We start from the raw sequence: 24,374 nt of genomic DNA, 5'->3' as shown, positions 1-24,374 counted from the left end.
AGAGGGAGGGCCCCGTTCGTAACTGCGGATCCGACATAAGTCGGATCTGCGTAACTCGGGGACTGCCTGTAACAGGTATAACAGACAATTCCTTTTCACAAACTACATGCAGCTGTCTATACTGTCTATTAATTTGAGTGATTCTCTTTTCAGTTAGACTTTTGTAAATTAAAAGAAACCCTACTGAAGTTAACAGAGTTTAGCAGTGAAAAAATTATGCAAGAAGCAAATGAGGCCCAAAGTTCCTAGAACTAAAATTGACTATAGGGGACAAACTCTGGGGAAATGCATTCACAAAAGCTGAACTAAATTACTAAAAAGCAATTAATTGAGCACCCATTCTGTTTGGTTTAAGAAACATTTGATCTGTTTATCTTAAGGAAACATTTTTGCCTTCATAAAATAATGTAGTGTAGGTTATGTACTCCGCTAAGGTCTTTTTACATCACCTCACAGAATGGACTGGCAAATATCCCAGGGCAGGTGTGGCACAGGGTGGTATGCAGGTCTAAGCTATTTTCTTGCATGCAGAGAAACAAGTAAGGAGTGGTAAAATCTTTCACTGGACAAACCTCTGTGGCTGAGAGATAAAAGTTTCTTCATGCATGCAGTTAGGAGTGGCTGGATTGGGATGGGGTGTGCCTGGACACATTAGTTATTCTGGGCTATCAAAGAACTGTTCTAACTTATGCCACACTGGCCCTTGTAACAGCTATATGGGAAGTGCAAAAGTACAGCATATAATCTGGCCCCTATGTATTTTTAGCCACCAACAGAGCAGATTTGAACCCTGGACTCCCAGAGCTTAGTGGGGGAGCCTCTACAGCTTGAACTGTAAAGCCAACTGGCTCTCAGCATTCTGTAAGTGGTTCAAGTGCCACTACATTGTACAGTAAATCACCCCTCACTAGGTGTGTGGGTTACATATTTTTAATATTATATTATCATCTGCCATTTTAGACTGAGTGTCCTGCTTTATACTATTTCCACTCTAGTGAAATACGCACACTGGCTGCGTCTAGACTGGCACTCTCTTGCGCAAATACTTTTCATGCAAGAGTTCTTGCGTTAAAGTATTTGCACAAGAGAGCATCTACAATGGCATGTGCTTTTGCGCAAGAGCATCCCGTGCCCAGTGTAGATGCTGTCTTGTGCAAGAAAGCTCCGGCGGCCATTTTCGCCATCGGGGCTTTCTTCCGCAAAAAATTCCTGTCCCTGTCTACACTGGCCTCTTGCGCAGGAACATTTGTGCAAGAGGGCTTTTTCCCGAGCGGGAGCATCAGAGTTCTTGCGCAAGAACACTGATGATCATACATTAGATCGTTAGTGTTCTTGCGCAAGAACTCATGGCCAGTTTAGACAGCTGGCAAGATTTTGCTTTTGCGCAAAATCTAGCCAATGTGTAGACAGCCACTGTGTGGTTGATCTGCCTATGATCATCATGAAGCTAGATGTATATCCAGCCCCTTGGTGGAGCAGTTGTAGGTATCAGTCTACTGTGACATTTTGGCTTTTTGTCTCTAGAGGCCCACACCTACCCCAACTAAATCAAGGTCTCAGTATTCATATGTTATGGTACAACAGAGGATAGAACACTCTTTTCTCAGCAAATGCTGGGCTAGTGACCACCGAGTCTTTGGCCAGATTGAGAACATTAACTAAAACAGATTGAGAACATTGGTTCGATCCTGTTTGATCTACAGTACAAGACTGATCCATGTTTTAACAATGTTTTGTGCTATTATATTGTAACTTGATTTTCCATCAGCTTTCTGTTATGTAGATGGGCCCAAATTGCTAATGTAGGGAAAGAGAAAAACCAGTAGAAAAAATGCAAACTAACAGGGAATACAGAAAAAAACACATGACCCATGCAGATTGAAAACATGTCCACCGACTAGCTAGATCCTAGAACACTTTCTCTTTAGAGGACTCCGATGTTTTTTAAAAGTTTTCTAATAAAAAAAGAAGAGAAATGTGGTTCTGATTATGCTGAACATTGAATAACTGACCAGTGAATTTCCAAATAGGATTCCATTTTCACATGGCCCAATACAATGTTGTGAAAAGATAATTGACATGTCTACCCTCTGCCAAAATATATATTAAAAATACTAGAGAGGATCCTGAACATGATTTTAAAATATGAAACACATGCTGTACATTGTTGTCCTATCAACGATCAAGTTCTTGGCATGTGTCACTGAAGTTGTTAGACTTGTGGAGCATTTTTAAAAGTAGTCATCACTGTGATTATGTTTGACTTGAGGAGTGCAATGTTACAAATGAACAAGAAACTTAGGCATTATTCGTCAATTGTTAGGGAAAGGGGCACATTTATGGTAGATTATTCTTCAAATTTTTACTTCCCTCAAAAAAGAAAAATAGTTTCTGAAATGAATATTTCTTACAATTTCATGGCAACCTATCCACTTAGAATACAAGAAAAAAATATTTCTACAGTGCCCAAGCATGTACAATTCACATTACAGGACAAAGAGTAAGACTGGCTTAGCCTAAAATAATTTACAATCTAATTTTAGATGTAGTAAAGATTGCAAAGAAGACAACAAGAAGTATGGAAAAAATTGATGGGTTAGGACAAGGACTATAGAATCATGGAACTGGAAGGAACCTCAAGAGGCCATCAAGTCAAATACCCAGCACTTATGGCAGGACTAAGCACCATCTCTAGACCATTCCTGACAAGTGTCTGTCTAACCTGTTCTTAAAAATCTCCAGTTATAGAAATTTAACAACCTTCCTATGCAATTTGTTCCAGTGCTTAATCACCCTACGGCTACATCTATACTGCACTCTTCTTGCGCAAAAGCCTATGCAAATAAACATATTGTAGTGCTTCATTTGCATAATTAATTAGGGGCCGTTTTTATGCAAGAGGTTTTCGTGTAAAAAGGAGCTGTATAGACAGCTCCTTTTTACACAAAAACTCCCTCTTGCGCAAGAGCTGTTTTTCCTCATTTTTTCAGAAAGAACAGCTCTTGCCCAAGAGGTGGGTTTTGTGCAAAAAGGAGCAGTCTACACAGCTCCTTTTTGCACAAAAAAAATGCCCCGATTAATTATGCAAATTAAGTGCTGCAATATGCTAATCTGTGCTTCATTTGCATAGGCTTTGCACAAGAAGAGTGCAGTATAGACGTAGTTTTCCTAATGTTTAACCTGAACCTCCCTTGTTGCAATTGAAGACCATGGCTTCTTCTCTTGTCATCAGAAATTGAGAATAATTTTTCTCCCTCCTCCTTAGAGGAGGGAGTACTATTGAAATACTTGAAAGCTATTTTCATGTCCCCTTCTCAGTCTTCTCTTTTCCAGGCTAAACAAACAAAGTTATTTCAATCTTCCCTTATGGGTCATGTTTTCTAGACCTTTAGTCATTTTTGTTCTCTTCTCTGGACCTTCTCCAATTTGTCCACATCTTTCTTGAAATGCAGTGCCCAGAACTGGGCACAATACTCCAGTTGAAGCCTAATCTGCACAAAGTGGAGCAAAATTACTTTTGAGTCTTGTTTACAACACTCCTGTTAATACATCTCAGAACAACGTTTGCTTTTTTTTTTTCAATACTGTCGCACTCTAGGCTCATATTTATCTTGTGGTCCATTATGACACCCCTAGATCCCTTTTCACAGTACTCCTTCCTAAACAGTCATTTCCCATTTTGTATACATCAAACTGATTGTTCCTGAATATTTTGCATTTGTTCTTATTACATTTAATTCTATTTACCTTAGACCATTTTTCCAGTTTGTCCAGATCTTTTTGAATTATAACTCTATCCTCCAAAACTTGGTATCATCTGAAAACTTTAAGTGTTCTCTCTGTTGATAATTGATACAGACCTGGTCTCAAAACTGATACATGTGCCACCCCACTTGTTATGCCCTTCCAGCATGACTGTGAAGCTAATAAGATTATGTGTATATGTATTTCTAGAGTATTCAATTCAAAGTTTTTATTTTTGTTTAAGTAATAATGATTCTTGAGTGATTTCTTGTGGGCATAGCAGAAGTGAGCCATAAGGAAGGATTTGAATAAAAGCATAGTAAGTTGGTAGACTACAAATGGGAGATAAGTCTTTATGAAGGGGTCGCAGTGGAGGAAGACAAGGAAATGAATGAGCAAGAAATTAATAGATGAGGTATTGCTGGCAACTTTAGATTCTTAGGCTACGTCTATATTGGCAAGATTTTGCGCAAATACTCTTTAATGCAAGAGTTTTTGCATTAGAGTACTTGAGTAAGAGAGCATCTACACTGGCATGTGCCTGTGTGCAAAATATGTGCTTTTGCGCAAGAGCATCCGTGCCAGTGTAGACGCTCTCTTGCACATGAAAGCTCCGATGGCCATTTTAAACATCGGGCTTTCTTGCGCAAGACATCGATGTTGCCTGTCTACACTTGCCTCTTGCGCAAGAACAGTTGCGCAAGAGGGCTTATCCCTGAGCAGGAGCGTCAGAGTATTTGCACAAGAAGCACTGATTTGTATACATTAGAACATCAGTGTTCTTGCACAAGTACTCACAGCCAGTGCAGCCAGGTGGCAAAATATTGCACAAAAGCGGCCGCTTTTGCGCAAAATCTTGCCAATGTATACACAGCCTTAGAGTCATTAAAGACTTCTAGTGCTCATGATCAGCAAAATTACATAGGATATTACCTGGACACTGTAATGCTAGATCAGATCTTTTTGTAGCTCAGGCCAATTCCTTTGAGGGGTGAAAAATATCTCATTTGGCCAATGGTGCAATTCTATACGTTTGCAGAGACATTTCTTCCTGAACCCTGCTGCTCTGTAGCATGAGATTTGATTAGCCCATCTTAGTAGGTATCATAGCATTGCCCAGGTTGGTTGCAGTAACTGGTCTGTGCCACTGGGGGGGAAGGGGAGGACGGAAAGAGCAGCAACTGTGGCTGGACCCACATGGAGAAGCGGCTCCGTTGACGCCTGACAGAGAGCAATGGCAGGCTTCTGGACCAAGAGGTAGGTGCTGCTACGCTACCCAGGAGAGAAGGGCAGAGAAGGCTCGGGTCCGTGGCCCCTTCTGCCAGTCCCACCATGCTCCAATTGCCCCAACTTTGCCCCTCGCTGTAGAGACCGGCCCCTCGCACCTCTTTCCGCCGGACTGGGCAGGCTCCGTGTCTGCTCCTGGCTCCACAGGCAGCAGGTGAGTCCCGGGAGAAGCGGGCGGCGGGAGGTGATGCGGAGAGCTAGCGATGGGGCGAGAGGCGTGAGCAGGGGGGGAGCCGCGGGGGAAGAGGCAGGCCAGGGGCGGGGCACGGCTGTTCCGTTTGCAGCTCGCAGAGGGTTGGCCACGCTCCGCTCCCGCCGGTCGCGCCCTAGCTCGCCCGTCCCTGGCAGAAATCGCGAGGCGCAATTGCTCTGCGTGCCGGGCCCCGGGCCATGGCGGTGCCAGGGGGCCGCTGCAAGGCGCCCTGTGCCCCACACGCCCGGGGCAGCGGACTGACCGAGCCCCCCTCCACTGGGTCAAAGGCTCCGTCCTGTGCCCGCCGGGGCCTGCGAACTGAGCTGGACCAGCCAGGCCCCTCCCCCTGCGCCTCGGCCCCTCCGACTCTTCGGGGTGGGGGGGGGGGTGACGTGAGCCTGCGCCCAGCGCTTCGGCGGGGCGGGATCTGGCTCCCCTCAGGGCGGGTCCTTGGGGGGGGGGGGGCATCATTCCCCCAGCCTCGCGCGCGCGGAGTCCTCCCAGCCTGCAGGAGGCGCGGCGCCGCCCTCCCTGCGCCCAGTACTGGCCGCCCCCGGCCCGGCCCAGCCACTGCGCGGCCCCGGGGAGCGATGGCGGCCTCGGTGTTCTGCTGCCTGCGCTGGTGCGGGGACGGCGGCGCCGGGCACATCCCGCTGAAGGAGATGCCCGCGGTGCAGCTGGACACGCAGCACATGGGTAAGGGGGCCCGGGGGCGCCGGGTCCGGTCCCCCGCGTGCGGTTCTCGGGCTGTTTCACTCAGAGCCGGCGCTTGGCCCCCCAGCCCCGGGTGCGGGACTCATCCTGTGTTCTCTGCCTCCGGTTGAACTGAGCCCCGCTATCGCCCCGCTGCCCCACCGCGGCGGCTCAGGGAGCACCAAGCGCCGCCGCCTTGTGCGGTTTGTCTCGCCAGGGTTGAGTTTTGCGAGGGGGGGGGGGTGACTAGTCAGCGGTTGGGGGCACTGAGAGCCACGATTACCAATTGCGGGGTTGCGGCGCTTCGCTAGTAAACTAAAGACACGTGATGGCGCTTTAAACCTTGCCGTTCATTTCATTTTTTAGTGAGGATATTGTGCCTAGCCCGTGTCTTTGGTTTCATGCACAAGACAGCGTTTTAAAAAACATACATCATAGTGATCGTTAACCGGGCCAGAAAATGGTCTTTAGAATTCCTATGAGGGCCTTCAAAAGCGGCGAGGAGTCCTGTGGCACCTTATAGACTAACTGAAGTGTTGGAGCATAAGCTTTCGTGGGCAAAGACCCACTTCGTCAGATGCATGTAGTGGAAATATCCAGAGGCAGGTATAAATATGCAGGCCAGGATCAGGCTGGAGATGACCAGGTGGATCCAATCAAGGAGGATGAGGCCCACTTCTAGCAGCTGATCTGGAGGTGTGAATTCCAAGAGAATAGAAGCTGCTTTTGTAGTTAGCAAGCCATTCACAGTCTTTGTTTAATCCAGAGTTGATTGTGTCAAACTTAAAAATGAACTGTAGCTCAGCAGTTTCTCTTTGAAGTCTGGTCCTGAAGTTTTATGAGGGCCTTCCTCACTCAGCTGCCCCATTAAAGACCATCTACATTTTTGTTAGGCTCTAAGGTGCTGCAAGACTGCCCATGAAAGACGACACTTGACTGAAGAGTTAGATTTTACGGTATGCCACAAAGGTGACCAAACTCAGGGTCTGTCAGATCAACAAGGCAGCAAATTCCGCTGATTCCTTTGCTTGCTTCCTTTGTACGCCCTCTTCTCAGAAGTGCTTATCTGAGGCTATTCAGCTTGAATATTTATTATTATTTGACATTGATATTGCTGTAGCACCTAAAGGCCTCAGCTAGATTGGGCCCCATTATGTTAGGCATTATACGAATATATGACAAACTAGCCAATTAGCCCGTCATAAGACCGGATTTTCAGGTCTTCTTTCCTGACCTCTCTTGCTCTCTCTCTCTCTCTCTCTCTCTCTCTCTCTCCCCCTCTCCTCCTACTGCCTCTCCCTGTCTCTCTCAGCTCTCCTCCGCCTCCTGCCTCTCTCTCCCCGTCTCTTTCTTTCTCTTCTGTCTCTTTCTTTCTCTTCTCGCCCTCCTGCCTCTCACTCTCCCTTTCTCTTCTCTTTCTCTTCCCTCTCTCTCCCCTCCGTCTCACCCCTTCCCCTTCCCTCCTGCCGTGGCACTTGGCTGAGTGCTGCCTGCTCAGCTGGGCTGCTGCAAGGGAGGGAAGGAGGGAGGGGGGTGGTGACATACACAGCCAGGGGCGGGGCCATGTACGTCACCGCCCTCCCACCCCAGGGGAGCCCAAACAGCCCCTTGCGCTGCTGGCTCCCCTGGCGGACCGGCTGAGGGGCGCACCACTCAGCTGAGTGCCACAGCGGGAGAGGAAGGGGGCAGTGACGTACACGGCCCCGCCCCAAGGCCATGTATGTCACCGCCCCGCCCCCCTTCGTGTCCCACCGGGGCTCAGCTGAGCGGCGCAGCACCAGCGCCACTCAGTTGGGCCGCGGCAGGGGAGCAAGCAGCGGCAAGCGGCCGTTTGGGTTCCGGCTGCAGCCAGTGGCTGCACCCTCCCCCCCCGACAGGTCTGCTTCCCGCCCCCCTCGTCCCATCCAGCCCCACGGCCCCTGATTCCCCCCAGCTCTGCTTCTCGCCCCCTCTTCCTGCCAGCCAGCCCCCTGGCCCCATGGACACCTCCCACCTCTCCCTCCGCCAGCGCTACTTCCCTTCCTCCGGGATCCCCCCAGCTCTGCTTCCCGCCCCCCTTCCAGCCAGCTCCACCCCCCTTCCCCTCCCTGCATGGCGCCCCGCCCCCCCTTCCCCTCCCTCCATGGCACACTGCACCGCTCAGCTGGGCGCAGTCTGGACGCTTTTAACGGAAGAGCGCCAGTCTAGACGTAGCCACTGTGTGGTTTTTACTTACACTGTGATCCTTAAAGGTTATTTTTGTGCCACACTCTCATAACTGGACTGCAAGCTTTTTGGGAGAGGATGGTCATCATATATATAGTAGCTGGGCCCAGCTGAGCAGCTCTCCCGCCGGGCCCAGCTGAGCGGAGCTCCTGCGCCGCAAGCAGCCATTTGGGGTTCGTGCTGCACTCCCCCCCCCCCCTCCCCCCAGCCAGGTCTGCTTCCCGCCCCCTCCTCCCCCCCAGCCCCCGGACATCCCACCGCCAGCACTACTTCCCTTCCTCCGGGCCCCCCTATCCTCCACTCCAGCCTCACATCCCTTGACCCCCTCCACCCCCAGCTCTGCTTCCCACCCCCCTTGGGGACTGTGGGGCTGGAGTGCAGGAAGGGGGGAGGTAAGCAGCGCTGGTGGGGGGGGGGTGTCCGGGGAGCTGTGGGGCTGGCCGAATGGCCATGGAAGGAGGGGAAGGGGGGCGGGGCGCCGACGTACACGGCCAGGGGGCATGGCCATGTATGTCAGCGTTACAGATGCACAGACAATGGGCTACTATATATATGATGACCATCCTCTCCCAAAAAGCTTGCAGTCCAGTTATGAGAGTGTGGCACAAAAATAACCTTTAAGGATCACAGTGTAAGTAAAAACCACACAGTGGCTACGTCTAGACTGGCGTTTTTCCGTTAAAAGCGTTTGCGGAAAAAAGCGTCTAGATTGACACGGACACTTTTGTGCAAAAGCACTTTTTGCGGAAAAGCGTCCATGCCAATCTAGACGCAGTTTTGCGCACGAAAGGCCCGATCGCCATTTTCGCCATTGGGGCTTTTTTGCGCAAAACAGTTTTTAGATGTCTACACTGGCCGAACGGGAGCAGCATAGTATTTGCGCAAGAACACTGACAATCTTACATTATATGTTCTTGCACACATTCAAGCGGCCAGTGTAGACAGCTGGCAAGTTTTTCCGCAAAAGCGGCCACTTTTGCGAAAAAACTTGCCAGTCTAGACGCAGCCAGAGTGTTCCATATAGAAACTAATTGGAATTCCATAGTCTCTGGTGTACTAGTGTTGTTTCAGCTACACCAGATTAACACGGCTACATTTCTATCACTAGTGTAGTGTGATATCATGAAAATGTTGCTAAATAACCAGCAGCAATATTCTGCTGTAGTTTTAGTTTCAAAAGCTTTCCTACGTAAAGGGCATTGCAACAAACTAATTTAGAAAGGCCTGCTCCTTACCAAACAAACATTTTAAAAATTCTATTGACTACAAAACATCCAGACCTCTTTAAAAAAAATTATTGGACTGTCTTTTGAGGACTGAATCTTGTCTCTGGCTACAGTAACAAATGCTTATTAGAGTTTTCTAGCTAAAGTCTTTCATGGAACAGTATGGAATGAAGAGTTCAATGTTATGTTCTGTGTGCTGACAGGTATCTTTATAAAGGAACCTCGCAACAAAACCCTTAAAAATAATCTTGCTTATTGATTAATTCTTGATTACCACAACTCATGAAAGGCCTTGTATTGCATGTGTCTGTCCTTCAGTTCCAGACCAAGGAAAAGAGATGGTTTAGAGAAAAGCCTAAGCCCTGAATTCCCTTTCTCATAATGAATGTCTTTCTAATTAAATGATATAGCAATCTATGCTGTTGGGGTTTTTGAAGAAATGTGATCAACATGTTGCCTTAATGCCTAAGAGGAGAAATTAAAGAACATAGATTTTAAATAGCTGAAAGATGAACTAGACTATAAACACCATCTTTTCTTTCTTTGATAGCACTGCACAAACGAATTCTCATAAACTAATGGAGCTCTTGCTTGGCATTGAAAGCAAAAATATGTTTGTTGTTTAGGGGTTTTAGTGGATGTCTCCAAAATTAAAAAAAAAGTGTTTTGAAGTTTGTGTATTATTTTTGTGTGCAGGAACAGATGTCGTCATTGTCAAAAATGGCCGAAGAATATGTGGCACAGGAGGTTGCTTAGCCAATGCACCCTTGCATCAGAACAAGAGTTATTTTGAGTTTAAAATCCAATCCACAGGTTAGTTAGCAATATCATTTTCAACTTTAGGCTTGTATTTGAGATTTGATTACAAATAGGCAAAGCATCTGAATCTTTGGTAACTAAATGCGCTTCATCTTTGGACTACTACAATGAGAAATAACACACTACAATGAGAAATAACACACTTTACAAAAAGCAAACTTTTGTAGGAAGCTAAATTGTCATCTTCTAAGAAAGATGTGTCATTTTTTTTCTATTTGGCTGCTTTGATTTCTTAAAATCAATATTAATTGAAATACCCAGATCCGCAGAACACCCTTGTATATATATTTTAGCAATTCAAATAATTTAAAGCTATTTTCTGCTAAATTCATTATTGTTGATATCGAACAATGAGCATGTAGAATAATGTGTATAGGTTTTGCACTTTTTCTCCAATAATGTTTGCTGCTAGCTGTCTACATTTATTTGATGTTTTAGTACGTATCCAGGTTCTTCTCCTTTAGCTTCCCATTGGCCATTGTGGGAATTATTCTGTACTTAAAGACACAGCACAGAACACACAACTCAGGGCGATGGGCTTAATGTGGTTTTAAAGACACCTTCTTGTCCTCTCAATTCTGGGCTGCTTCTAGGTTTGAAGCATCTCCAGAGTAAATTAGACAGCCCAGGCTGCCCTATAACCTGCTGCATTGTATGAAATCACTGGCTTGTATATGATGTAGCCCTGCATTCAGCATGCACCCATACCAAGGCTTGCAACTGGGTCTTCAGAGACATCCTTTTGGTTATCCTCTGTAGTTCCAGTAAACCTCCTCCAGTGAGAACTCTGTTCTGATCCAGTTATTACCTAAAATGGCTAGAGTGGCAGCTAAGACTCTTACCCCTTATCTTTTATATTGGTGGCTAATAAACAGAAAACACTGAAATACAGCATGTTTGGGAAGGATATTTTAAAGCAGGGCTACTCATCTTTGGAAGCCCTGGGGGCCACGATGATACCCACAGCAAATGCCGAGAGCCGCAGCGTAAGTGTGGTTGCATATATATGCAAATAAATTATTTCACACTGATGGGCATGAATACAAAGAGTAAGGCAAGACTATACAACACGGAGGCCCCATTTAAGTCAGTTCTGCTGATACTAATAAAATACAATATTTGCCTGATTTCCACCCATATGACAGAACTTTTAATGAGCAATGATAGTCCAGGAATTTAACTACTAAAACACATATCAACAAAAGACAATTATATTGACTACTTTTTTGTTTTGGCTTCACAATTTTAACAAATCAATCAAAAACTGCCAATACAATATTTACTGAAATATAAGTACAATCAATGTGAAGTTAAAGGCACTGAGGAGAGAATGTGGCATGGCTAGAAAAGGAACCCAGGAATCCTGCTTCCCAGAATCCCTTCCTTTCCCCTGCCTGCCCCATCAAGCACTAGCTCGCACAGTCCTCACAGAACAGAGACTGGAACCCCGAAGTTTAACGAACAGACCCACTGCCCACATACAGGAAAGGAAAGAAGGCAGAAGTTTTAACACCCAGTTCCCTGCTCTAATCCAATGCACCCACCCCTCCCCCAGAGCCAGGCACTAGCCACCCTGCTCCAGCCCAATGCCCTTTCCCTCCCCTAGAGCCAGGTACCCCCCAGCCCACTGCTTTAACCCAATTCCCCTCCCTTCCGCAAGAACCAGGAACTCCAGCTCTAACCCAGTGCCCTTTCCCTCCTGCAGAACCAGAGACATAAATCTAGCAGGGTGGAGGGTAATGCCCTGGGTCTCACCGGAGCCATGCACTTTTCCCTCCAGGTGCTGGGGCCCGTGCACAGAGCGGCTGTGAATGGTCCGGGAGCACAGCTCCAAAGTTCCATTGAAGGCATGTGCTGCTGTCCCCTCCCCAATCCGCTTTGCAGGGCAAAAAATCCCAGACATTTTTTTGCTTTTTAAAAAACCTGTCTGGATGGTGATTTAACATGAAAAACAAGGACATTCCCAGGAAAAAATGGACATATGGTAACCCTACCCAAACCCCAGCACAGATCTCTCTCACTCTGGCCTCACTGCCTGGATCCACCGCCTGCCCACGTCTCTCGCTGCCCAGCTCTTCCACTGCCTTGCCACATGCCTCGCTGCCAGCTCCGCCGCTGCCTCTTGCCGCCCTGGCAGCTCCTGCACACGCTCCACCGCGTTCAGGGAAGCGCTGCTGCTATGGCTGACGTGGGAGGTGTGCTCTACCACTGCCTCTTGCTGCCCCCTTCCCTCCCTGCCAGCCAGCAGCTCCCCCTCACACGCCAATGCGGCCTGTCTCAGTGTGGTGCCACTTAGCTCACGGGGAGGCACTGCTGCTGGAGCCCACAGCTATGAGGCAAGCAGGCGGCCCGGGAAGCAGCTCAGGGTGCCACAGGCCAAATGCAAATGGACTGCAGGGCCACATGTTGAATAGCCCTGTTTTATAGACTCTCAGTTTAGGGAATATAATTGCTGATGATTTTCAAATAAAAAATCCTTTGTGATACTGCTGTCATTATGGCACGCACTTAGAATATATCCCTTACTCTCAACTTGAGATTTCAAAAGAAACAAAATACAGTGTTTACATAATATCATCATAATATTTGCAGGGATTTGGGGTATTGGAGTTGCAACCCAGAAAGCAAATTTGAATCAAATTCCACTTGGTCGAGATGTGCATAGTTTAGTGATGAGGAATGATGGAGCTCTCTATCACAACAATGAGGAGAAGAACAGGCTGCCTGCAAACAGCCTGCCACAGGAGGGTGACGTGGTGGTGAGTTTCCTTAGGTGTTTTTTATGTAAATTTGTTGCCATGTCTGACTAACTCAGCAATAGATGTTTCGGTGATTTTTCCAAAGCAGGATTTGCTGTCAGCACTGATGCGAGGCTAAAGGGAATACAGTGAGCCCTTGTTCAAGGCTAGCTAAACAAGAATGATATTGAAACCCTGAAAAGTAAATTAATATGCATACAGTGTATGCGATGGTAATATTCAGCTATTCACTTGTAAAAAAAAAATAGGCTTTTAAAATATTTTTAGTATTTCTTACTAAAAAACATTATTGAGCAACATAACCCTTCAGAATTGTAATCATGTAGTAAAATATAGTTGTGTATTGATCATGAGGTCTTATGCCCTGAGTTAGGTATGCTCCTTCCTCACTGTCTTTTCTAATTCACATCACTAGCAGGAGCATAACTGGAAAGAGTTTGTTTCCAATACTTTTTAGAGAATAAATGGATAGAGGAAAATGCTGTTCAGAGTCAAATATTCCTTACTTCTCCTCTCCCTGACTCTTTCTCCCTTCGTAAGTTTCACATTATTTTTGGAGAAATGAGGTAGACATGAAGGCTTGCATGCCCTCTTGTTCATCAGAACTGGTCCTTTAAGTGCTTCCTCAGTTCAGCTTCCAATGTCCTCCAGTCCTTATGTTATCTTCCGCCTATGCCTGACAGCAGGCCTATAGGGAGTCCAGTCTTCCTTCTACCTCATGGAGTGAATAAGGAAAGATATCTACCTATTTGGCTAGTGGGTCTTCCCCAGCAGTTCTACCCCAGTCATCAAGAGGTTTCTAGTCCTGCTCTTAGGGTGGCTTCCTGCCAGTTTGCTGCTGATGCAAAGTAGTCCTGTGCCTGGATAGCTTATTCCATATGTTGCAAATCAGTTAGCCACTAGTGGGGAGGTAAGTAGTCTGCCCCTTAACTAGTGATGTGAACAGGTAACCTTACCAGGGTAACCCGTCTAACAGTTAACCAGCTCCTTGGAGCAGCTTGCAGCCAGCCACAGGCAGAGGCAGCCCCACTGGGCCCACCCATGGCCAAGGTGGTAGCTAGGAGTCCCATGCAGGGCTGGTAGAGGCAGCAGCCCCGAAGGCTGTGGGCTGTTCCGCACCCAGGATCCTGCTTAATCAGTTAACTGATTAAAGGGGACTTTATATCCCAACCTATAACCCCTTAGTGACTGTGACATTATGGGTTTTATATAGTCCATCACAATATTGCTTCATTGCTACCTACTGTTACTAGGGTAGCTGTATTTGCCTATAAACCTAACAGAGCTGTAACCATACTTATCTCAACCTCTTTGAGGCTTGTTGGCTTTCCTGGTCAAAGATGTCCCAGAATGTACTGGAGATCCCGATGAGGTTGTACCCAGGGAGCATAAGAGTGCTTTGTTGGGGTGTGCTTAGATAGCAGTCAGACACAGGGGCCCTAGCTACCTTGCTACAAATCTTCCTCCAAAGGTATTCGGATAAGGGGGGTGTATTTTTAGTCAAGCTCGGATGCAGTTTAGAAAAGGGAGAGGAAATTAGTCTGGGAATGGAGAAAAAAATATTGGAAAGACAGTTGAATGGATGAAAGGGACTTGGGAATCTGCATGAGCCATACTCACTCTCACTCCTAAAATATATTTGAAATAACCCTGTATATTTAAGGGTTGTGCTGTGTTACTACTTTAACATAGTTAGACATTTTTAAGTACATGAAAGTAATAAGATTAATATTGTTTCTAATAACAAAATTTTCAGTCTCTCTTTTTAATTCCTGATGTTTGTGAGCTTCATGTAGATTATTGCCAGCTGTCTAGAGTTTAAAAAAAATCCCCTGCTGAACTGGTTTTCTTGGGAGAGAATCTTTCTGTGCTGCAGTCTCTTTTTAAAGGCTCACTCAGTCTATTTACAAAAAACAGGACTATGTAGCACTTTAAAGACTAACAAGATGGGTTATTAGGTGATGAGCTTTCGTGGGTGAGACCCACTTCCTCAGATCAAATAGTGGAACAAAATTGTCACAACCATATATACCGTATTTTCCGGCGTATAAGATGACTTTTTACACTAAAAAACATCCCCCAAAAATCGGGGGTCGTCTTATACGCCAGGTGTAGAACGTACCTGTGCTGATACTGGTCCCCAGCACGGTGCTCGGGGCTGGCCCCGGGCACATGGCGCACGGTGAGCACCGGCGGGGGGAGTGCCGGCCCCGGGCGCTTGGCGCGGGGGAGCGCTGGCCCCGGGCGCGCGGCGCTTGGCGGGGGGAGCGCTGGCCCCGGGCGCGCGGCGCTTGGCGGGGGGAGCGCTGGCCCCGGGCGCGCGGCACTTGGAGGGGGCACCAGCCCCGGGCGCGCGGCGCTTGGCGCGGGGAGCGCTGGCCCCGGGCGCGCGGCGCTTGGGGGGAGCGCCAACCCCGGGCGCGCGGCGCTTGCGGGTGGGGGCGCTGGCCCCGGGCACGCAGCCCTTGGAGGGGGCACCAGCCCCGGGCGCGTGGCTATGGGGAGGGCCGCCCCCGGGCACGCAAGTGTCCCCGTCCCCTGGCACCCAGCGGGCGAACGGCCACGCCCCTTGGCGCCCGGCGGGGGGACAGCCACGTTCTGTAAGTGGGTGGTAGAAAAGACCCCATCATGGCTCCAACAAGAAGAAGGAAATTTGAAGCCAGTTTCAAGCTGAAAGTTGTAAACTTTGCCAAGGAACATAATAACTGTGCTGCTGCAAGTCAATATGGAGTAACAGAAAAGATGGTCCGAGACTGGAAAGCAAATGAAGATGCATTAAAGAGTATGCCAAGTAGTAAGTGTGCATTAAGAAGAGGTACCCCACATTGGTCAGAAGTTGACAAGCACGTAGCAGACATGGTGCATGAGCATCGTCAAAATGGTTATGTAGTGACACGAAACAAAATACGTATGTTTGCACTTCAGTGGGCCAAATCTAACCCAGATCACAGCAAAGGATTTACGGCCACTGTATCCTGGTGTACTAGGTTCTTGGAAAGGCATAATCTGGTACTGAGGCAAAAGACCAAAATTGCACAAAAATTACCTGCAGATCTCGACGGAAAAGTAAGTCTTTTCCATCGATATGTAATACAACAGCGCAAGAAACATGGCTATGCGTTAAGTCAGATTGGAAATATGGATGAAACTCCTATGAATTTTGATATGGTTGGAAATAAAACTGTTAATCCAAAAGGTGCAAAAACAGTGTTAATTAAAACAACAGGACATGAGAAGTCCAGTTTTACAGTGGTACTAGCATGTACAGCTGATGGCGCCAAACTAAGACCAATGATTATTTTTAAAAGAAAAACAATGCCGAAAATCAAGTTCCCTGTTGGAGTTTTTGTACATGTGAATGAAAAAGGCTGGATGGATGAAGAAGGGGTAAAGCTATGGCTTGATAATGTATGGAGTAGGCGACCAGGTGGACTTCGTCAAGAACGTAGCCTACTGGTGTGGGATATGTTCAGGGCTCATTTAACTACCAGCACAAAGAAAAGGCTGGCAAGAATAAACACAGATGCGGCAGTTATTCCTGCAGGATTGACATCATTGGTACAGCCACTGGATGTGTGCCTAAACAAGTCATTTAAAGATCGCATTCGAGAACAGTGGAATGAGTGGATGGTTAGCGGCGAAAAGTCATTCACAAAAGGAGGAAACATGCGTGTGCCACAATTGGATGTTTTGTGTAACTTTGTCATAAAAGCCTAGAATGATATTGATGCAGAAACAGTAATCAAGTCTTTCAAGAAGTGTGGCATATCAAATTCTTTGGATGGTATGGAGGACAACTTCTTGTGGCAAGATGAAGGGGAAGCCAAAGCTGAAGCCACACCATCTGATTCGGAATTTAGATCCATATGATGACTGTCTTACAAATGTACCACAAGATGTCATTGATGAACTTATGATGTCAGAGGATGAACATGGTGAGGATTTTGAAGGATTTTAAGTACCGGTAAGTCAAAACCATTTTAATTAAAATTATTTAAATCAAATCTGATGTTATTAAATGGTGTTGCCTCGGAAGGGGGGGGTAGTCTTATACGGCGAGTATAGGCCAAAACCTATGTTTTAACTCGAAAATTAGGGGGTCGTCTTATATGCCCAGTCGTCTTATACGCCGGAAAATACGGTAGCAAAGGATACAATTTAAAAAAAAAGTAAACACATATGAAAAGGACAAATCAAATTTCAGAACAGAAGGGGGATGGGGAGGGGAGGTAAATGTCTGTGAGCTAATGATATTAGAGGTGATAATTGGGGAAGCTATCTTTGTAATGTGTAAGATAATTAATGTCTTTGTTTAAACTTAGGCATAAAATGTCAAATTTAAGCATGAATGTCAGTTCAGAAGATTCTCTTTCAAGTGTGGTCTTAAAAGGTCTTTGAAGCAGGATGCAGGTAATCAAGTCATTGAGATAATGTCCTTTCTGGTTGAAATGGCAAGAAACTGTTTTTTCTTTGTGATCCTGTCTAATATCTGTTTTGTGGGCATTGATTCTTTGGCAAAGTGTCTGAGACATTTGTCCAATGTACATAGCAGATGGACACTTTCGGCACATGATAGCATAAATTATAGTTCTGGATGAGCAGGAATATGTATTCTTGATCTTATAATTCACTTGGTTAGGTCCAATAATGGTATCAGCAGAGTGAATATGTGGACAAAGCTGGCAATGGGGTTTGTTGCAAGGGAAAGTTCCAGGGTTGGTAATAGTGTGGTATGTCCTGTGATTGTTGGTAAGAATCATCTTGAGGTTAGGTGGTTGTCTATAGGAGACTATGGGTCTGTCTCCCACACACATTTACCTTCCCCCTCCCCCCCCCACCACCCATCCCCTTTTTGTTCTGAAATTTGATTTGTCCTTTTCATATGTGTTCACTATTTTTTTTTTAATAATTGTATCCTTTGGTATATATGATTATGACAATTTTCTTCCACTATTTGATCTGAGGAAGTGGGTCTGGCCCACGAAAGCTCATCACCTAATAAACCATCTTGTTAGTCTTTAAAGTGCTACATAGTCCTGTTTTTTGTTTCAGCTACACCAGACTAACACTGCTACATTTCTATCATCAGTCTATTTAGTCTGCAAAGCTGAAGTTAAAACACTTGAAGGATAATAAGTAACAAATGCAGTACTTCGCTAAGGGCCTGAGTTCTGTAAATTCACAATTTAAGCTTTGTTGGTTAGCTGCTGTTCATCAAATAAGTTGATTGTCGTGCTGCTATCCTCTGATTGGATAAGACTGCAAGTACGTTGGGTGCTTGTGAATGCAAATATAATTCTTAATTATTGACTTTTTAAGCATCCAGAAAAATGGTCTAGTGAATTCTTTTAGGAGATTATGGTTTATGTCATCCTGTTAGAAACTGTTCATTGTGTTCAGCTAGCCTAGCTGTAAAAATAAATATTTGTTAGTATTTTCACGTGTTAGCTTGATGATCTTATGTTAACATTTTCTGTTTGCCCTATAGGGTATTACATATGACCATGTAGAACTAAATGTATATTTAAATGGAAAGAATATGCATTGTCCAGCTTCAGGAATCAGAGGGACTGTCTATCCTGTAGTGTATGGTAAGTTAGCTTTTCAAACGAAGATTGACATTGTGGTCAGTCTTAATAGCAAGATTGTCTCAAACCACCTATCTTACTCCCAGTCATGTGACCCATTTCACAGTCCTCCCACTCATGACTGAATAGTGTACCCTTCTGGGAATTATAACAAATGGAAAAAATGTATTAGGAAAGTATCAGTATGTATTTTGCTTCTTTCAATACAGATTAGTAGCTAGAAACAAGGAGTACCATCACCTGGCTGTTTTTGGACCACATGTAATGGGTCCATAGATAACAGCTAGGGACTTACTGCAGTTAAAACATGTCATGTAATCAAACTATCAAATCATCTAGTAGCAAGAAAGCCACACAAGGGTTATGCTGTCTCACCCACAGATAAATGTATGAATCGAATTTCTCTGGGAAGTTTGTACGTACAGGCAGTCCCCGACTTACGCGGATCCGACTTATGTCGGATCCGCAGATACGAACGGGGCTGCCCCAGAGTACACGGACTGCGGGACCTCGCGGTCCTGCCGCCCGTGTACTCTGGGGCTTTCTCTGCGTCTCCCTGGTCTGCAGACCAGGAAGACGCAGAGCAAAGCCGCGGAGGGGCTCGGGCAGCCCAGGGGCGCCTGGGCTGCCTGAGCCCCCCCCCCCAGCCCCTCCCCCCCTCCGCGGCTTTGCAAAGCCGCGGGGAAGCCGGCAGCGGAGCAGTCCAGGCGCGCCTGGGCTGCCTCGCTGCCCGAGCCCCCCCGCGGCTTTGCAAAGCTGCGGGGGGGCTCAGGCAGCGAGGCAGCCCAGGCGCGCCTGGACTGCTCCGCTGCCGGCTTCCCTGCGGCTTTGCAAAGCTGCGGGGGGGCTCGGGCAGCGAGGCAGCCCAGGCGCGCCTGGACTGCTCCGCTGCCGGCTTCCCTGCGGCTTTGCAAAACTGCGGGGGGGCTCGGGCAGCGAGGCAGCCCAGGCGCGCCTGGACTGCTCCGCTGCCGGCTTCCCCGCGGCTTTGCAAAGCTGCGGGGGGGCTCGGGCAGCGAGGCAGCCCAGGTGCGCCTGGACTGCTCCGCTGCCGACTTCCCCGCGGCTTTGCAAAGCTGCGGGGGGGGCTCGGGCAGCGAGGCAGCCCAGGCGCGCCTGGACTGCTCCGCTGCCGGCTTCCCCGCGGTTTTGCAAAGCTGCGGGGGGGGCTCGGGCAGCTCTGCCCCGGGCTTTCTGGAATCAGCTGCTGATCAGTTTCAGCAGCAGCTGACTTGGGGACGCTTGGGGTTCTTAAGTTGATTCTGTATGTAAGTCAGAACTGGCGGTCAGTTTCAGCAGCGGCTGAATCTGGACGCCAGTTCCGACTTACATACAGATTCAACTTAAGAAGAAACCTACAGTCCCTATCTTGTATGTAACCCGGGGACTGCCTGTATACCCCTTCTTGCTTATGCAATACTAATGCAGTAGCATTTGAATTAAGTCAGATTTGCATGTACATTTTATACTTTTTCATTTTTATAGAAATATAAACTTTAATGTGGTAACATCTTCCATCTCAAAATACTTCACAGCTGTAATAAATTGATACCAAATGTTATATAGAAATCAGTTCACCTCTGCATCCCTCTCTACAGTGAATCATAGCAGCTGCATTGACAGGATACATTACCAGAACAGTTTTGAACAGGAAACAAATATCATATGCAATCTGCTTAAGAAGCTTAAGGAAAAATGTATTCATTTTGTGAACTGGAATTTGGCCATAATGTGTGTTAACACTCTACCTTACTAAAATGCCAAAGTACTCTTTGCAACTCCCAGATATGCAGGAATTCTGATTGTCTCATCTGAACCACTGCACCTCTGCTTGCACAGTGCTTTATCCCACCCTGCTGAGGGACTGGTTCCATACTGAGAGGGAAGAGTACCACTCAGAACCCCACCTTTACTACTTAATATATTTTGTAAATCTCTCATCCAAGTACTGATCTGTCCCAAACTTGCTTAACTTGTGAGATACCACGGGACCATAGTACCAAGTATTTGCCTGCTTATTATTTCATTTCATATTTCATAATGAACTGTTGGCACATTTCTGTGTCTGTCTAGACACTTTCTTAATGTTGTGCTTTCTGAACAGGAAACAATCTAAATTTGCTTTGGAAGCTTGGAATGTTACAAATTCAGTTGCCAATTTATCTCCTTTAAAACTGTTACAATGAAGATTATTTCATATTGTCATCTTGTTTTACATTTACCATATGGTGGCATTATTACAAATAGTTGCAAACAGAGGAATAAAATACTTGCCACAGTTTTATTCCTATGAACATTGCATTATTGAGATTCTGGCTGCTGTATACCATATTGGTAAGAGTGGGAAAACAGACTTTTGTTAATAGCTAACATCTCATCTTCCCTTTACTTTAGAAGAGGAGTTACAGTGGAGAAAATTTAGGTCTCAGGAGTCGGTAGCTTTCATAAACAGCTTGTGTTCTGCAGCAGGGACTTCGGCTTCTGGTCTTTTTTTTTATTTTTTTAATCTTGTTCCTTTCTCCATGTCTAACCCTGCACCACTGAGGTTTTAGGTTGTGGGTGTGAGGTGACTTTTTATTGCCAGACTCCCTCTCCTGTCATCATCCTTCTAGAACTGACATAAATTCCCAAGAATTTCTGTGTTTCACAATGGATTAGTTTATTTCTGTAACACCTGATGATTTGAAAATTGCATTCAGGTGACACATTGGTGCTATAAGTTGCAAGTAATAAACCCCTTAATTTAAAGCTACTTATTCATGAGTATATGAAAGGAGATTTTACTCTCAACCATTTAATTTATCGGTGTCTACAGAAAGTAAATGATGTCATGTTTGGGAACTTAAAGCACAAGTTAAATTCAGCAGCTGGATCCCAAGCACAATTAAAGTGTACTACAACATAAGCTAGTATTTGTGCTCTTGTTAGCTCAGTTCAGGCTGCTGTGCAAAAAAAACAAATATCTTGACTTCAGGATATCTAAATCCTTGATCAAAATATTGCATTTGGGTTTTTTTGAGGGGGAGAAGTGGGGAGCCAGGTGTTAGCATTGATATACTTCTGTCACATGCGGGGGTGGCTTAGAGGAATGTTTCTTTGAAAGACTCATTAATCAAATGGATCTGATTTTCTGAAGAGCAGTGCTGCAGTATTATGCTTCACTAAAGCAGCATTTTCAGTGTTGCTGCCGTCAGTGATGTCAGAATTTCCATTTGAATCCTCTAATCCTCCATCTAGAATTAGGCAGAAAGTCGCATGGCAATATTATTGTTATGAAAAATACTGAATTATTTTTAAAACCCACGTGTCTAAAAATAACAGTCAAGCAGGGTTCTGATGTCATAACCTTAGGCGGATGGCTTGATATCAAGCAGGGGAATGGGAGCATGCCATGGAGATGCATCCTCTTTCATATCTCAACACTACCGTGCTTGATCTTCAGGGTTCCAAAGCAGTGGAGTGGAAAACGAGGGCCAAAGAAGTTAAGAATTGCTTTAAAGCTAATTAGCTCTTTCAGTAAAATGAATAACAAAACTTTCACTGCTTTTGGCAAAATCTTTTGAAAATTGAAGTATTCTGTAGGAAATAAATATAGTTTGGCTTGCTTGATTTTATTTTAGGATCTTTTCTACAGATTAACCCTGGAGATCTTATTTATCTTTATTGCATGGATGTTTATAACATATTGGAGAATATCTTTTGTGCTTCAATTGTTGTGGATATGTAATGTATTGATGTATATAATCTAATAAGGTGTAATGTATAGTCAAAATAAATACTGCTCTAATTGTTTTTCTCTTTGCTTATGTCCTATAGTTGATGACAGTGCCATCTTGGATTGTCAGTTCAGTGAATTTTATCACACTCCTCCAGCAGGGTTTGAAAAAATACTCTTTGAGCAGCAAATCTTCTGAATGTCTTCATACTGAAAACTTGCACCCCTACACTGTTACAAAGCCTTTGCCATCTTAAGTAAAGCTTCACATTACCTGTAGGAAACACATCTGTATTTTTAGCAAAGTACTCGTGACTGTTGTCTGAAGAACCAAAATGTTAACTGCAGCACTTGAAAAATGTTTTACAAATGGTAGATTTTTGACAACTGTTTTGTGATGTGAAAATCAGTGTTTTGGGGCAGTTTTTTTCTGATTTGTATTTGATGTAAATGGAAATTAAAGGGTATAATTGACACAGTATTAAATGAACTTTTGGTTTCAATTTGAGCTTTATAAAGGAAATAGTTCATATATGTGACAGTATGTTTTCATAAAGTTACTGGGATTAATAGTTGTCTCGTTGTGATTTTTTTTTCTAGTTCCTTCTCACTCAGAAGTTGTGTCTTGTCAAAAGAGATCACTGTGCTAACAGTCTGTTTGGATTGCAGTGTCCTTGTTCTGCACAATGACTAATGATAAGATTGGCGCTAGATTTTGTTTTTTCTCTTGAAACATGTAACGTACCCATTTCTAGTTGTTAACCAGCTAATATTCCTATTGGATGTATATGAATCTCATAGCTTTTCATTTGCTTTAAGTGTGACAGAACACTAGTCAAAGCATTATTTTGTTGTATATAAAAAACCCTAAATACCAGATGTATATATGAAGCCTATCATGCTGTATTACTCTGACGGCAGGGTAGGTCTAGATCATTTAACTGTGATGTATGCAGTGTCAGGGAAGGTATGTTGGCTATTCTGATGAAGCTTTACAGATAAAATGTAAACCAGATTATTCTTTATGGAGTATTTTATTTAAATGTGTTTTTTTTTCCTGGAACCAGTAATAAAGTGAATAATGGTTAACATGCTATTTCCAAAACACGAGTCGCATAACTGAAAAAGATCAGATGATTCTTTGTCATATATTAAGTATGTTTTCTAGTCCTGTTTTTTGCAAAGAAAACCTTTTTGTATATCCTGGTATATGTGTTTAAGAATTTTTAGTGAGTTTTTGGCTGCCCATCGACTAATACATTTATGATGAGTGAATGTTGTGGTGCCTTAAAAGAACTTCAGATATTTAATTCTGAACTTTTCAAATACAGCTGATTTTCTTTGAGCCTTTTACTTCATAATTATCTGTATTTATTTAAAGATTTATTGGCTTCAGAGTCCCAGCTTTTCCTTCACCATTCTGTGATCTTCCAATGCTGAAATTGACATGGCAGCAGATGATGTCATGAAGCACAGATTCTCGTATCTGGAGCATGATGCCGCCTCAACAGTATAGTATAAGTTTAAGAACATTTGGGAATTGGGATGAGAATGGAAGAGGGTTAATGCTCTTCCCTTGAAACTTGCAATATTAGTCATTATTGGAGGCAAGTTCCAGGCTATGGAGAATATTCTTTTTGGGCATGACAGTGTCTATGTGCCATATATTAGCTGAGACAATACCTGTAACCTGGCGCAGACCTACTGAGGCACATGCTCCCCTACGTGTTGCCAGGAGTTTGGTACAGATCCCAGCATTGATCGGGAGACGAGCTGCTGGCCTTACCAATGGTGTCCAAGAAGTGTGTCACCATATTTGGGAGGATCCCTTCCCCCAGGAACCGGCCCACAACACCTCCAGATCCTACTCCTTGTCCTGTACTGATCATGAAACTCGAGGTGTAGATCACTGGACTTCTGATACAGATCTGCTAACCTCTAAGCATCAGACAGGCATGACTAAGGATGCCACAGCACAGAGCTTTCACACCAGTAGAAAGCTGAGCTGGGTAGCAATTGATCCAGCTATAGCTCTCAGACCTTCAGCACCATCTACACCATCAGCACTGAAACCTGTCCCAGGCACTGTGGCTGGTGCTATGGTACCCTTGCGAGTTCTCCCAGCCTGCCCGCTCTCTGGCAGGA

The 24,374-nt window shown here is 45.3% G+C and overlaps 2 protein-coding genes across 2 annotated transcripts in view; one reads left to right on the top strand and one right to left on the bottom strand.

The window, feature by feature from the left end:
- Window positions 1-5,581, bottom strand: part of TRIM13 (tripartite motif containing 13) — a 41,223-nt gene extending 35,642 nt beyond the window's left edge. Inside the window, exon 1 of the mRNA XM_075919082.1 lies at window positions 5,130-5,581. The gene's annotated coding sequence lies outside the window, so the exon portion shown is untranslated. The remainder of the gene's footprint in view (window positions 1-5,129) is intronic.
- A 128-nt stretch (window positions 5,582-5,709) lies between these two features.
- On the top strand, window positions 5,710-22,799 carry SPRYD7 (SPRY domain containing 7). Its single transcript, XM_075919083.1, has 5 exons — window positions 5,710-5,920; window positions 10,045-10,161; window positions 12,760-12,926; window positions 18,415-18,517; window positions 22,331-22,799. Exons 1-5 carry the CDS (start codon window positions 5,815-5,817, stop codon window positions 22,426-22,428), a joined length of 591 nt encoding a protein of 196 aa, XP_075775198.1. The 5' UTR covers window positions 5,710-5,814; the 3' UTR covers window positions 22,429-22,799.
- The last annotated feature ends 1,575 nt before the right edge of the window (window positions 22,800-24,374 follow it).

The sequence above is a fragment of the Pelodiscus sinensis genome, chromosome 1 (assembly GCF_049634645.1).
Source record: "Pelodiscus sinensis isolate JC-2024 chromosome 1, ASM4963464v1, whole genome shotgun sequence".
Taxonomy (NCBI): Eukaryota; Metazoa; Chordata; order Testudines; family Trionychidae; genus Pelodiscus; species Pelodiscus sinensis.
Note: the sequence above shows the minus strand (reverse complement) of the source record. Positions and strands in the feature narration are given on the sequence as shown.

Coding starts and splice junctions, on each gene's coding strand:
- SPRYD7 (XM_075919083.1), top strand. CDS start 5,815: ATGGCGGCCTCGGTGTTCTGCTGCCTGCGCTGGTGCGGGGACGGCGGC. Junction 10,162..12,759: donor GTTTAAAATCCAATCCACAG/GTTAGTTAGCAA, acceptor TAATATTTGCAG/GGATTTGGGGTATTGGAGTT. Junction 18,518..22,330: donor TGTCTATCCTGTAGTGTATG/GTAAGTTAGCTT, acceptor TATGTCCTATAG/TTGATGACAGTGCCATCTTG.